At 40.4% G+C, this 12,354-nt stretch overlaps 1 protein-coding gene across 5 annotated transcripts in view; it reads left to right on the top strand.

Annotated features, from left to right (window-relative positions):
- The first annotated feature begins 393 nt into the window (after positions 1–393).
- KCNT2 (potassium sodium-activated channel subfamily T member 2) overlaps positions 394–12,354 on the top strand; it is a 115,156-nt gene continuing 103,195 nt past the window's right edge. For 3 of the 5 annotated variants that reach the window (XM_063165519.1, XM_063165517.1, XM_063165516.1), the window contains exon 1: positions 395–525. In XM_063165519.1, coding sequence (XP_063021589.1) covers positions 431–525 — 95 coding nt within the window. In that variant the 5' untranslated portion in view covers positions 395–430. Of the gene's footprint in view, positions 526–12,354 lie in introns of all 5 variants that reach the window. The other 2 variants (XM_063165518.1, XM_063165515.1) reach the window with 1 other exon arrangement.

Raw genomic sequence — 12,354 nt, 5'->3', positions numbered from 1 at the left:
GGAGGAGGGGAGTAGGCAGGGAGCAGCTCGGGGGCCGAGGCGGCTGCGGTGGCCGGTGCGGTGCCGCCGGCCCGGCCGTGGCACGGCCCTTTGTTGTGGGCCGCGGCGGCGCTCTCGCCGCTCGCTCGCTCGCTCGCTGTGAGGGTGGGCGTGGGCGGGGGGCGGTCGCGCCGCCGCCGAGGCCGCCGCCCGCCGCCACCTGCCTCCCCCCGGGGCGGGACTTGGCTCCCGGGGCCGAGAGGCTCCCGCCGAGCCGCCGGGGACCGCGGGGCCAGCCCCGCCGCGCCTTTGTGCGGGGCCAGCCCGCGCCGCGCCGCTGCCGCCCGCCGCTCCTGCCCCCCACACGCCGGGCGGGTCCGGCCGCTGCTCGGGCGCCGCGGCGGGGCTTCCCCTCTCTCCGGCCGGCCCCCTGCCCCCCGCTCCGGGCAGCATGGTGGACCTGGACAGCGAGGTGCCGCCGCTGCCGCCGCGGTACCGCTTTCGGGACTTGCTGCTGGGCGACCAGGGCTGGCAGAGCGACGACAGGTGAGCGCGGGCGCGGTGTCCCCGGCGGGGTGGCGGCGCCGGGCAGCGGCCCCGGGGGAAACTTCGCCGGGCAGGGGCTGCGAGGGCCGGCCGGGGCTGCGGTGCCGCAGCCGGGGCGAGCCGGGGCATCCCGCGGGCTCCGAGCGCTCCCGCCGGCGGCCGAGCCGTGCCTGCCCCGCGGCACCGCACGAACAGCGCAGGTAAGGATCGTGTCCCTGTGAAAGCGTCCCAAACAAAACAGGCTTTGGCCGTTTGTCCAAAGGCTAACTGCGGTGTGCTTTCGGTGTCCAATACCCAGGCTTCTTCACATGCAGTTTCTTTCCATGCTGGGATCCTAGGCATGGACGGAACTACCATGATTTTATTCCTTTATGAATTCCTTCAAGTCTCTCAGCGTCTTTAATCACACCCGACAGAAATAGACTTGTTTGTTTCAAGTCAAATGTTTCCTTAAAATCATAAACAAAGAGCCCTTTACATTGAAAGAAACAAGCAAACCATGTGCATGTGTTCAGTTTCCAAATGCTGAATGAACAGCGTTCGTGAACAGCATCATTCCACTCTGCTGGACCATACAACCTTGTGTCTCAACAGACACAGATCCCATCTTGCAAAATTATGTGTCATATCCAGTTTCTACTAACACTCTCTTGTAGTCAAATGTCAGAAAAGCAAAATCGGCAACATATTGGATAGATTTTAATTCAATATATTTGAATTGTCAGAGTATGTCTTTAACTTGACAGTCAGAAACTTTTGATTTTAATGCTGTTCTACACTGGTCAGATTTTCACTACTTTTCTAAGGAGACGTGGATTCTTATTGATTGATAATCACAAGATCATGGAAATATGAACTAAATATTACCCTTGTTTAGGAGAATGTGCTCTACATTGAAGCAGTTAAACAAGTGCTGTTTATTCAGACAGTTATGAAATGGTTAATGACATCTTAATATAGTCACAAAAATGAATGCTGTTGGTTAGAAATGACAGCATTGTAACTACATAAGGGAGAGTTAAATACTATGCTCATCAAAGCATGTTTTTACTGTTTAAAAATTATAAGTGTGCTGCAATGTAGTCATTATTTCTGATTCTTTGAGATTTTAGAAAATGTAATCTTAGCATTTTACACCTGCATCTTATATCCTGCTGGAATAGGAAAATCTCCACCGTCATTCTTATTTTAACAACTTATTTGTTTGGGTTTTGATGGCTGAAATTTACAAAACATGCTTTGTATACCTTTTTGGATCACTCTGGGGCTTAACGTTTTTTCCACCTCTATTTAAACTTCTGTCAAGCACTTCCCAGATGTCAATTGTTTGACTTGCACTTCATGAAGTTACCTTCTACGGCAGAAGCATCATCTGGTCTCAAATAGCAAATAGTGTAACTGCACAACCCAGAGCTTCCTTTTAGCTATTATCTATTTCAGGTCTATGTGCACTTAACAAAATCAAAGTAAATAATCCTTAAAACAATCTTGATAGCAGAATTATAGCACAGAAGTCTCCCAGAGCATGCTTACCTTTTAAAAACTCCTGCAAAGAACCGGTGAAAAATTAATTAAAAATCAATTTTAATTATTTCATTAATATTCCAACAAACATTACAAGAGAGATCTCTGGCACAATCTGAAATACAAAAATGTAAATTGCTTCTAGATTTTTATGCACTGTCTGTGCTGAGGCTGGGCACAGCTGCACAGTGGTAGGAAGGTGTGCAGGGAATTCCCCACAATGCAAGCAAGATTGTGTTTTACATGAGGCTGTGACAGGAGCGTGCTCTCCTCCAGCTCTGCAAGTTACCATAGCAGTGTTTTTGAATACCAGCTTTTCAGTAACTGAAGGAGAGCCATTCTTACCAAGATCTTGTGTGTTATCTGTTGTTTGTCTGTCCAGATTCTTACTTTCCTGAACTGGAGGCTTTCATGTGTAATATTGAAGTATTCATTCCTTCCTATCTTGCTGGAATATTACTATCCATTATAGAAAAAGCATGCGTGCTCTGCATAGAAATAGTGCCAAGTGGAATATTTAGAATGTTAGACATACTTCCAGGAAATACTGACTGAGAAAGATTGCAGACTAATGGGGACCCTGAGATCAGCTTCTTATTAGTTTGCAAGATTGGTGTTACACAAATATATATTATCTTTGTCTGCTTTATTGTCTTTTCTGTGCACTCTTAGGTAAATGGTTCTGGGTTGGTTTTGGTGAAGCACATCCTTTGTGTTCTGTTCTAAGCAGTGTGCAATATAGAGGGGTTTGTAACCCTTCGGTTGAATGGATGTTAGCTATGAATGGAATATCTGAATACTGAAACACAGTTAAAGTACCCTATAGCTACTATAGGCTGCAAGTGATCAAGGATAGTTCATTTTAGTTTGTTGGACTTTGGCTGAGATGCAAAAATTTTTCTGCCTGCTTCCAGTTCACTGCAACTTTTTAATTCCACTTGCTCTCAGCTCTGGCAGTGTGATGTTTGCTAAGGGTTTTCCATCTGTGTGATCTGTGAACTTCTGGTCTCTTACCAGCCAAGCTCTGTCTTGTCTTAGTTCCATTCTCTTTTTGATCTTCCCAGTCTGTTTATCCTTGGGGGATCTCTGTTCTCCTTCCCATGTGCCTTTTCTGGCATAATGCTTGCTTTTTGCTGATAGAGTCCATCTCCTGGTTTTCAGATGGTTGTTGGTTTTTTAGAGTGGAGAGGAGATGGAATTATTCCCACTCAGGATCCTGTGTTGCCAAATCAGTTTTAATAGCATGGTTTGCCATTAAATGTCATATGGTAGTATTTAATCATAAATAAGACTGAAATTCTGTGACCTCTCCTCTTTTTGTTGAAATATATATTTCTGACATAATCCTAGTTCAATTTTGGAGCCTCAATGGTTATGATTCTTTAGGGCGAGAGTTTCATCACCTATTTCTTTTAACTGTTCCTGTTAATTTATAAAATACACATGTGCTAAAATGCTTAGGTGATTGTAATAGAACTCTCATTCAGGAATTTTGTTCTTAGATCTCTACCTCTTTGAAGACAGCTTTCTATTTTTCATTTTTTTTCCTTCCTGGGGACTTCTATAGTGGAGCTTCACTCAGACTTTTCTTTTTCTTTTTAGCTATCTAGTTCATGATCCATTCCTTACCTGATACCGTTCCTGAATGATGCCATTCCTGTATTTCTTCAGTACAGTAGCATCCATCTCACTGCTTTTGCATTTCTGCTCCCTCCCCCCAGAAATTCTGCTTTCATAGCTTAGATTCATAGCAGCCTTGCAGTTGGCTTCAGTAACAGATGGGTTCTGGGCTGTCATCTTCCACAAACCGCCAAATTGGATTGTATATTATTTTTCATAAAAGAAGTTGCTGTGTGCAGAAGAACATGCTGAATCTTTGACAAATGATTTTGTTCAGTAAGAAAGCTACTTCGAATAATTTATTGGCATTCCTGAATCTGCTGAGTGGTTTGTTTTCTTTTCCCAAAAAAAGGATGATAAAATCAGTTTTGGTTTTTGCAAATCTAGATTTTCAAAGGAACCTGGTTCCCTTTGAAAACTGGAGATGATGTTTGATGCTACCCTCCACTCATTTTATATGGAGAATGCTTCTACAAAGCAGTGTGTAAAATACCAGCTCAGCTAGAGCATGTGTGTGTGTGTGTCAAGTGGGTGAATTCTGTGGCAAGTAGGGCAATGACTCAGGTTTCCTCTGGCCGTGGAAATATCCCAGGCACTGGGCTGAGGGTAAAGAGAAGATTGGATCCTTGACTTTTTCACTTTTTCTGTAAATATTGCTAATATCCTTTTGTGAATCTTACATTTTTCTTTCATTATTAAAGTATTTGCAGATGAAACAGACTGTTTTGATTTGCTGGATATTCTGAGATGTTTATTGACCTTCATCATGAAATTTACCTTTCGGTTGGGCTGTTGGGAAATGAGCAGAAATAGAGGGCGAACTCAGTGATTAGCACAACTATTCACCTGTTAATTCAGCCAGATTTCACTAAATTGTGATTGTAATACTAAACTATGCAATGAAATGTTTCATAACCCTACTGATCATCAGTCCTTATTCTTACCAGCTGTGTGGAAAAGCTACACAAATAAAATTAGAAAACATCCTACCTGGTGAAGAGGTGACACGTTCAAAGTTGGTCAGTTGCTGCAGAGGAGAGGATAAAAGACAATGTTTATTTTTAGGTTCCCATGTTTGGGAAAGCTACAATGAAGAGGTTTTTTGTACATAAATAGTTACCACGTGCTTCAAAACAGCCAAACCACAGCATGCTAGAGGTGTAAAGAAAGAATTCCAAGTTAAAAATTAAAAGCATTTACATTCTCTCCATATCACTGCCTTTTTATTAAGGCCTTTTGTATCTTGCAGAGCACAGTTTACCTCACATTTCTTAAATCATTTATGCCCAGACATTTAATCCTTTCTTTAGAAGCTCTTGAAGATATAAAAACTGCATTTGGTTTAGTGAATTCTAGCAAGACGGGAATGTTTCCCACCACTGAAGCATGACTGCTTAGTCGGATGAACTGTTCAAATTCTCCTCTGCCTGCTCTGACAAAAATGTCTTGAAGTGTGCAGGAATGGTTTGGCAGCTGGAGTGTCCAAGGAAACAATATGAACAGATAACTTGTGGGTAGTTCAACCCCCACCTTCAAAGCATCCGATTTCATAACTTTTCTATATGCTGCTGCAAGATATTTTTACAGTTTCAGTCATGGAACAAAAATTTACATTTTCCAATTCTGTAAATTTTTTTTCTATTCTGTACAGATATAACAAGAACATTAACTGGTACTGGAAATTCATTTCAAATCCTGCTTCTGTATTGAGATTAAAATTTGAGTCATTTTGCTACAGTATATACTTTAATTTTAAACTTATAGAGCTAAATTTTACCTTTGTGAAAGAACTGTTCTTACACTGAGTCCTTATAGGATTAAATTAAAATCAGCCCTCCATTCTGGTGTGCTTTCTGCATAAATGCACATTACCACCTAGCTGGAAAGGAAGGAGATTCACATAATACAGAACACCTCCACACATCACTTGGACAATTGTATCCTGCTGGCTGTCACGTTGGCTGCTGACTTTCAAGGAACAGCTCCCCACTGTAAATCTCAGGAGGCACTTTAGCAGTCATTGTCACGGTGTGAATTAGTGAGTGAAGCCTTCCCTGTGCCTTTCCTTTTGGAAATCACCTGAGATTGTTAAACTAAAAAGGGATAAAAAGCCCACACGTTTCTGATTCAAGTGATTTAAAACAACTGAGTCTAGATTCAACTTGACAAAAAATTCTATTATAATTTCCTCAAAAGAAAATTCTATTACAGTTTCTTCAAAATAATCCTCCTCTTTCCTTCAAGAAATACTTTAGTCAATTTGGCATCCACATTTTAGAAAACATTAGTTTACAGGAATTCTTTCATTTAACAGAGGCTACAAATAAAAGGACTTGAGCAGATATTGTCAAATTTATCTTGATTTGCCCTTGTAACTAAATTTTCAAAACCCATAAAGAGATTTAGAAGCATAAACTCTAATGTAAACGCTTGATTTTGATAGAAATTGCTCAAGATCTTAACAGTCTAATTCTCTAAGAGAGCAAGTGCTTTCATACCTTGCAATCAGACTAGTAGTAGTTGAAAAGTTTGGGTTTCCCTAAACCCTGAAAAAGCTTGCTGTGTGCACTGGCCAAGCCATTTCTCACTGCTTAAAAAAAAAAAAAAAAGAAAAATATTGATATTGATGAAACTGCTGCATTTACCAAAGCAAAATAAAGGCCTGAGTTTACACTCTTGTGGGAGGTTTAGGAGCACAGGCCCAGGAATGTAAACTGTTAATATATTTCCATACTCACCATCCTTCTAAATTGATCTTGACTGGGTCCCTGTTACAGATCAGACACCTGAGAGAGGAAGTAATGCTTTGTAGCAGGCAGTGCCACTAGCCCCATTCTAATTTGTGTTTTACCATAGTGCTTGCAACAACAACAGAGGCCAAAATGCAGGATTGTTTCTGTGTTCCACTTAAACCAGCACACACTGTGGAACTGGGAAAGGACATGGAAAGCTTAATTTCACTGCTGCTATGACCAAATCCGTCCAAAGAAGCTGTTGGTAGCACATCCCAGCAGAAGTTTTGTACTGCACAAACCATTTAAGTGTCTCATCTTGAACACTCTCCCAGACCAAGTAGTTTTCCTCCTCTGGGACAACGTGATGCGTAGTTTGTAAATGAACTTGGTACTTCAGTCATTACTTAATTATAGATTTATTGCTAAAGCTCTTATTTTTCCATCTGCAACTTGACACATACTACTTTACATCTGGCAGACTCTATAATACTCCATAGGGAGCTAAAGTAGTTCTTTCCTTCCTAATTTTATGATTATTATTCCATCACACCCAACTATTAAGAGTGTTTCTTTTATAATAGTAAGTTCTGTGCTGCGCTCTGCCTTTCTTTCATAGTGACTCTTCTATACCAAATGGTAGCATTGATTCATATTGTCTTCCCTTTATCCTGTAACAAAGAAATAGATCACTTGGAGCATCAGAAATGTCTGCACTTTCTTTTATAGAAAGAGTGAAGTTGTAAATCTGCTAACCATTTCTGTGCTATATGTTCAGTTTCTAGACTTCACAGTCAAAGGTGATCTTGATCTTATCTAAATTCTGACACAGTATGCCCAAATACTTATACTAATCCACGTAATGCTTGAAATGTGGTTTCTTCACCTTTTTTCCAAGTAAATGAACAAGTTAAGTCCTTCCTGGAGGCCTCCACTCCATGGTCCCATAATCTGTGTCATTGGAGAGAATGCCATTCAAGAGCTGGAAGTGCTCTGCAGCACAGAAGATTTGGTGCAGAATGCTTTGAAACAGCTGTTAAAGATTTCAGCCTCCCCCGTGCAATCATCTGCTAATTATGTTAGCAGTCAACTTCCTGGTGGGAAGTAGCAATAAAACAGAAACAGTCATTAGGAGACAAAACCCAGTGTTTATCCTCACAGATAAAAACAGTGATATTATTATTTACTCAGAGGTATCTTGAGGGACAAATCCTGTCTCCACTTAGGGAGATACCTGTTGGGAAGTGCAATATTTTTGTGGTGGAAAGCATGTTGCCAAGTCTGTCATTTCTGTGCCTGCCTTGCCAAGTACCAAGCTATGGAAGATGTGGCAGGAAGGAATTAGGTTGTGATCAGTGCCAGTTATCTACTGAGGTAGCAAAAGAGAGAAGGGTGCCTACCCTTGTGCCTGGGTGTGACAATTCTCCTGCCAGATTTAGCCATTAATAACTGCATCTCCAGCAGCCACCAGCACAAGGGTCATGTGCCTGGCAGGGACAATGACACAGCTTGAGCAGCAGTCCTCACTGTGGTGTAGCTCTGCCAGGAAAGTCTGGATTCCATACCCTGAGTCAAACCCCTTTGGCATTTTGTAAAGAAAAGTGATTTGCCCTTTAGCTTTCTGTGATGTTAAAGTTAATGGCATTTGCTGTGTTTATAACTTAAAGTTACAGAGCTCCTTCACAGCGTAGTGATTGTTAAAATATGTAATAAGGAGTAAACATTGAAAAATGGCCTTGCTAATTATTTGTTCTAGAGGTTTTATGTTTTTCTCACTTTGTTTTCTCTTGCCCTTGTGGCTCAAGAAAACTGCAATGCAGACAGAACCAGGGTTACCAAACCCAATCTGAACCAAATGCCCATGGGAAAAAACCCCAACAAGCTGCACTGCAAATGGAAAACTGAGGTTATGCTTGTCACTTATGAATTAAAGCTGTTGATACACAACATTCCCTGACCCTGGAATGGGATTTAGTTTTTCATCTTCACACCAAATTCAAAGGGAGCTGAGGGCACTGGTCACATATCACTGTTGCCCTGTAGTTCTCACCATGGAGCAGAGACAGCTCTAACAGAGGGACTGAAGGCTAAGCTCTATATTTAGCTGAATGTACCCTTTTGAGAAGTGAGCAAGCCATGTTTTCACTGTGTACAGCAATCTAGAATTTGATCATTGTTCAAAGGGGTTTCAGTTCAACAAATACCTTTTGAAAAGCAATTTTCGTAGATAATGTCCTATCCAAAACATTTAATTAATGTTTTGCTCTCTCAGTAGTAATTCAAAGAACATAATACAAACACAAAAAGTAGAGCAACCTACTCTGTAATGGGCAGATGTTGATTAGTCAACCTCATTTTATTAAGACTATCAAAATCTAAGTAGATTTTTCACCCACCTAAAATTCTCATCAGAGAGAAGCTAATCTCACCAGAGCCATTGCAGATATCCTGTGTCTCACTGACACTGAGGACTGCATTCAGTGACCCACATGATCATTTATCTTTGTACCAGCACTGACCACAGATTGCAAGAAAACTACAATTTAGCTAAAATGGTACAAACAACATTCAAAATGCACTGAGTTAATTTTAAAGTCTTGATTAGTTTTCCCTTCATTTTTTCCTATTTTTTTGGCAGTTCACAAATCACAGTTTGAGTTCAGAAAAGAACAACAAAGTGAGTTAGATTCATGCAACATTATGAATCCATTTGAGACAATTAATTGTGGCCGTCACTGTGACCAGCTCAGCTGATGATTCAGAATGCTGGGATTTCGGTGTGATGTAGCCAGAGCATTTCATGTAGGAAGAACAAGGCTGGCTGCTGGGAATGTTTCAGATTATGGAGGAAGTACCTCTGACTGTGTAGGAGAGAAGAGAATTTCAGGAGCCTCTACAAGGCACTCTGCTGGGATATAGCATGGGCTGGTCTGAGAGTGTTGTGCAATACCTCCGGTTTTGCTCCTAATTTCAGATAAGAACAAGCTGTTAGAAGATCACTGTTATCAAGATTACAAGATGGATGTCTTCTTCTAAGGCAGATGAGTGGGACACAGAGCTTGTAGCACCCTGCTGCTACTTGACTTCAGGCTTAGCTGAACTGAGCATTTAGAAATTCTTTCCCTTTCTGGGATGGCAGAGCCACTTTACAGTGACAAAAGTGGCCAGATGGAGAGAGCTGGGAATACTGGGAATATTACTGTGCTTTCTTGTGTCACCCTAGACATTGGAGAATTGGCTGTCAGACCTCCTGGCATCCATACACCCTGTTCTCTCCTCATTGTCCCCACATATCCCACCTAAATCTGATCAGCACTAAGGCAGGTCAGGCTTGCAGACAAGATGACAGAACAACAGCTGTCCTGACCCACCTCACTGATACAGTTAGCTAAAGAGATTTTAAATAACCTGTCAAAAAAGCCAGCAAAATCTGAAATTTATGCATTCATTTTGGAAGTTATATTTAAGGGAAAAAAAAATAGTGTTTACATTGACTATGCCAGTATTCTGAAGGCACTTGCTAAATGATTTTCTAAGCACACACAAGGCACATTTTGAAAGCCTGACGTCATTATTCTGAAAAATTAAATACTGGGCAAACTGTTCTGCCAGCCATAAAACGGATGAACAGCATTTTACTTCAGAGAGTACTAAGTGTTATTTAATGTGAATAAAGATGACAGAATTAAACTTTTAAAATATTGTGAAATTTGATATTTTATATTTTTCTAAAACTAATGAAGAGATAATTAAAACCATGCCTTATGATTAATCAGGAAGTGTAATAGCTCACTCTGAATAAGGAGACTGAGATTTATATGAAGTAAGTAATTATGTGTACCCTGTTAGCTGTGGAGAGAGCAGTATCAGACAGGTGACATTTTAGAGATAATAATGACTTCTAAAGCACTTGTTCAATTAAGCGTTCAGAGTTCTTGAATCATTGCCACTCCTTAATGAGACATTTATAATTTATATGAAAATTTTGTAATTTTTTCCATGTAAAACAATAATAATATCTGTGCATCAGGCTGCATTTGAAAGGAAGGAATCAATTCCCATCCACTGTTAGGTATGTTGCACTGTATATGTATGTGAAGCTGCAAGTATTCAGAAATCCTACATATTTTATCCTCCATCTGGATGTCATCATTGGATCCAAAGCAGCTTTAAATACTAGAGAATAAAGACAGATATGTATCAAGGTGCAATTCTTTTGGAAGGAGTCATCACAGGAAATGTCATCAGCACTCTTTTGCTGATGATTTGGTAGAGGAAGTGGAGTCTCCACAACCTTCATCTGTGGAAGAGAGCAGACACTGTCTCTGTGGGAAGCATCAGGAGAGACACCTCCTGTCAAACACTGGGCTTTTGGTTTATGTCTTTTCCTGAGTCTGCTGAATGCTCCTTCTCTTCGTATTTATCTGTTAAATACACTCCTGTTGTGTACGTGTCCTTGTGCACAGCTCCCATCACTTCAGGAAAATTGCTATAATCTGATATTCAGCCCTGTATTACTTCTCAGAGTTGTTGGCATTCTAATGGCATATTTTGGGGTGTTGTCTAAGTGTTTCCAGATTGCATATGTGGACTGTCTCAATATGTAACTTTAAAAAGACACTCCTTTTTATAAAATTACCCTGCTCCTGGGCATGTGTAAAAAGCATATGTGGTATAATTTTTTTTTCTTTTTCACTTTTTAACACTTCAGCTAAAAATGGAATCTCAGAAAAGTTCTTTCTAGGCTTGTTAAGGTGTCTGTGGGAAGTTCCTGACAAATTTCATTTGACTTCTTATGACTTTTTCCCTTCCAGATCAGGCATGGCTCCCATAATTTCTTGCCCTGTAATAAACAAATATTTTTAATATAAGTAAACCTGTGGACAGGTGGGGAATTGAGCAGAGTACAGAAAAAAAAAGACTTAAGTTTTTAAACTAACTTTATGTATTGCCTGTGATGTCATTAACTTGCATCCTACCTAATCCTTTCCAGCTAGAAGGAAAAATGGAGCTTGGAGAAGAAATAAACACACAAGGAAAAATTAGATGACCTCATGTAATGTTAGTCCATGCTCCTGCGTGTCTTGTGACAATGGTCAGTACATAATTTTGGAATATGATCCAAAAGATAATGGTGTAATATTTTTAGTTACTAAAAACTCTAAAAATAGTAAAAATATAATATCATTACCTTTAAGAGTGCTGTTATTAGCTAGTGATATTTCTCCTTTGGGAATACTGCTGGCTATGACTGGAATCAAGAAAGAGCTCTAAAAATGAAACTTCATTGTGTATTGTTTTGGGTCTTTTTGCTTACAGAAAAATAAAAAGCCCAAAAACTCTGTTCCTTATTTGCCATGCTGTCCTCTTTTCCTAGTCACTCCACCTCCAACAGATCTATAGTTGAAACTATGAAACTGTGAAAGCCAAACACCAGTGTTCTACCTGTGAGATTGCCATGCCACATAAAGTGCATTTGTACTAATTGTCCATCACTAGTGTACATTATTGTTTTGGCCAGAGTTGTATTCCCTATGTGGCACTGAAATACTGTACACCTACTAAATCTACATGAAGAAAGTTAGCCAGAAAGTGTCCTGACAGTTATGAAGGATTGGGGCACATATAAACTGCTTTTAAAGTAATTTGCAGAGAGATTTTCATCTTTTCACGTTGACTACCACCTTCCCCTAAAGAGCAGTTCATCTCATGGGTCTCAGTGAAGTATCAAGTACCTTGATCCAGTGTAACTTATTAAGGCAGCAGCTCTAACTGCAGAGATTTCCCAATATATGGAAACCTCAAAGCTGGCTTCAATTGCCTTTATCACTAGAATAAATATAGGCATAATAGGTAAAATAGAAACACAATTGAAACAAAAGTCCAGTAAATTTTGTGCTGAATTTTTCACTATCAAATGTAAATAATAGTTTATTGCTCTAAGTCTCAGTTG

This window comes from Melospiza melodia, chromosome 11, assembly GCF_035770615.1.
Source record: "Melospiza melodia melodia isolate bMelMel2 chromosome 11, bMelMel2.pri, whole genome shotgun sequence".
Classification (NCBI taxonomy): Eukaryota; Metazoa; Chordata; class Aves; order Passeriformes; family Passerellidae; genus Melospiza; species Melospiza melodia.
The sequence above is the reverse complement of the archived record's forward strand: the minus strand, read 5'-3'. Positions and strand labels throughout refer to the sequence as shown.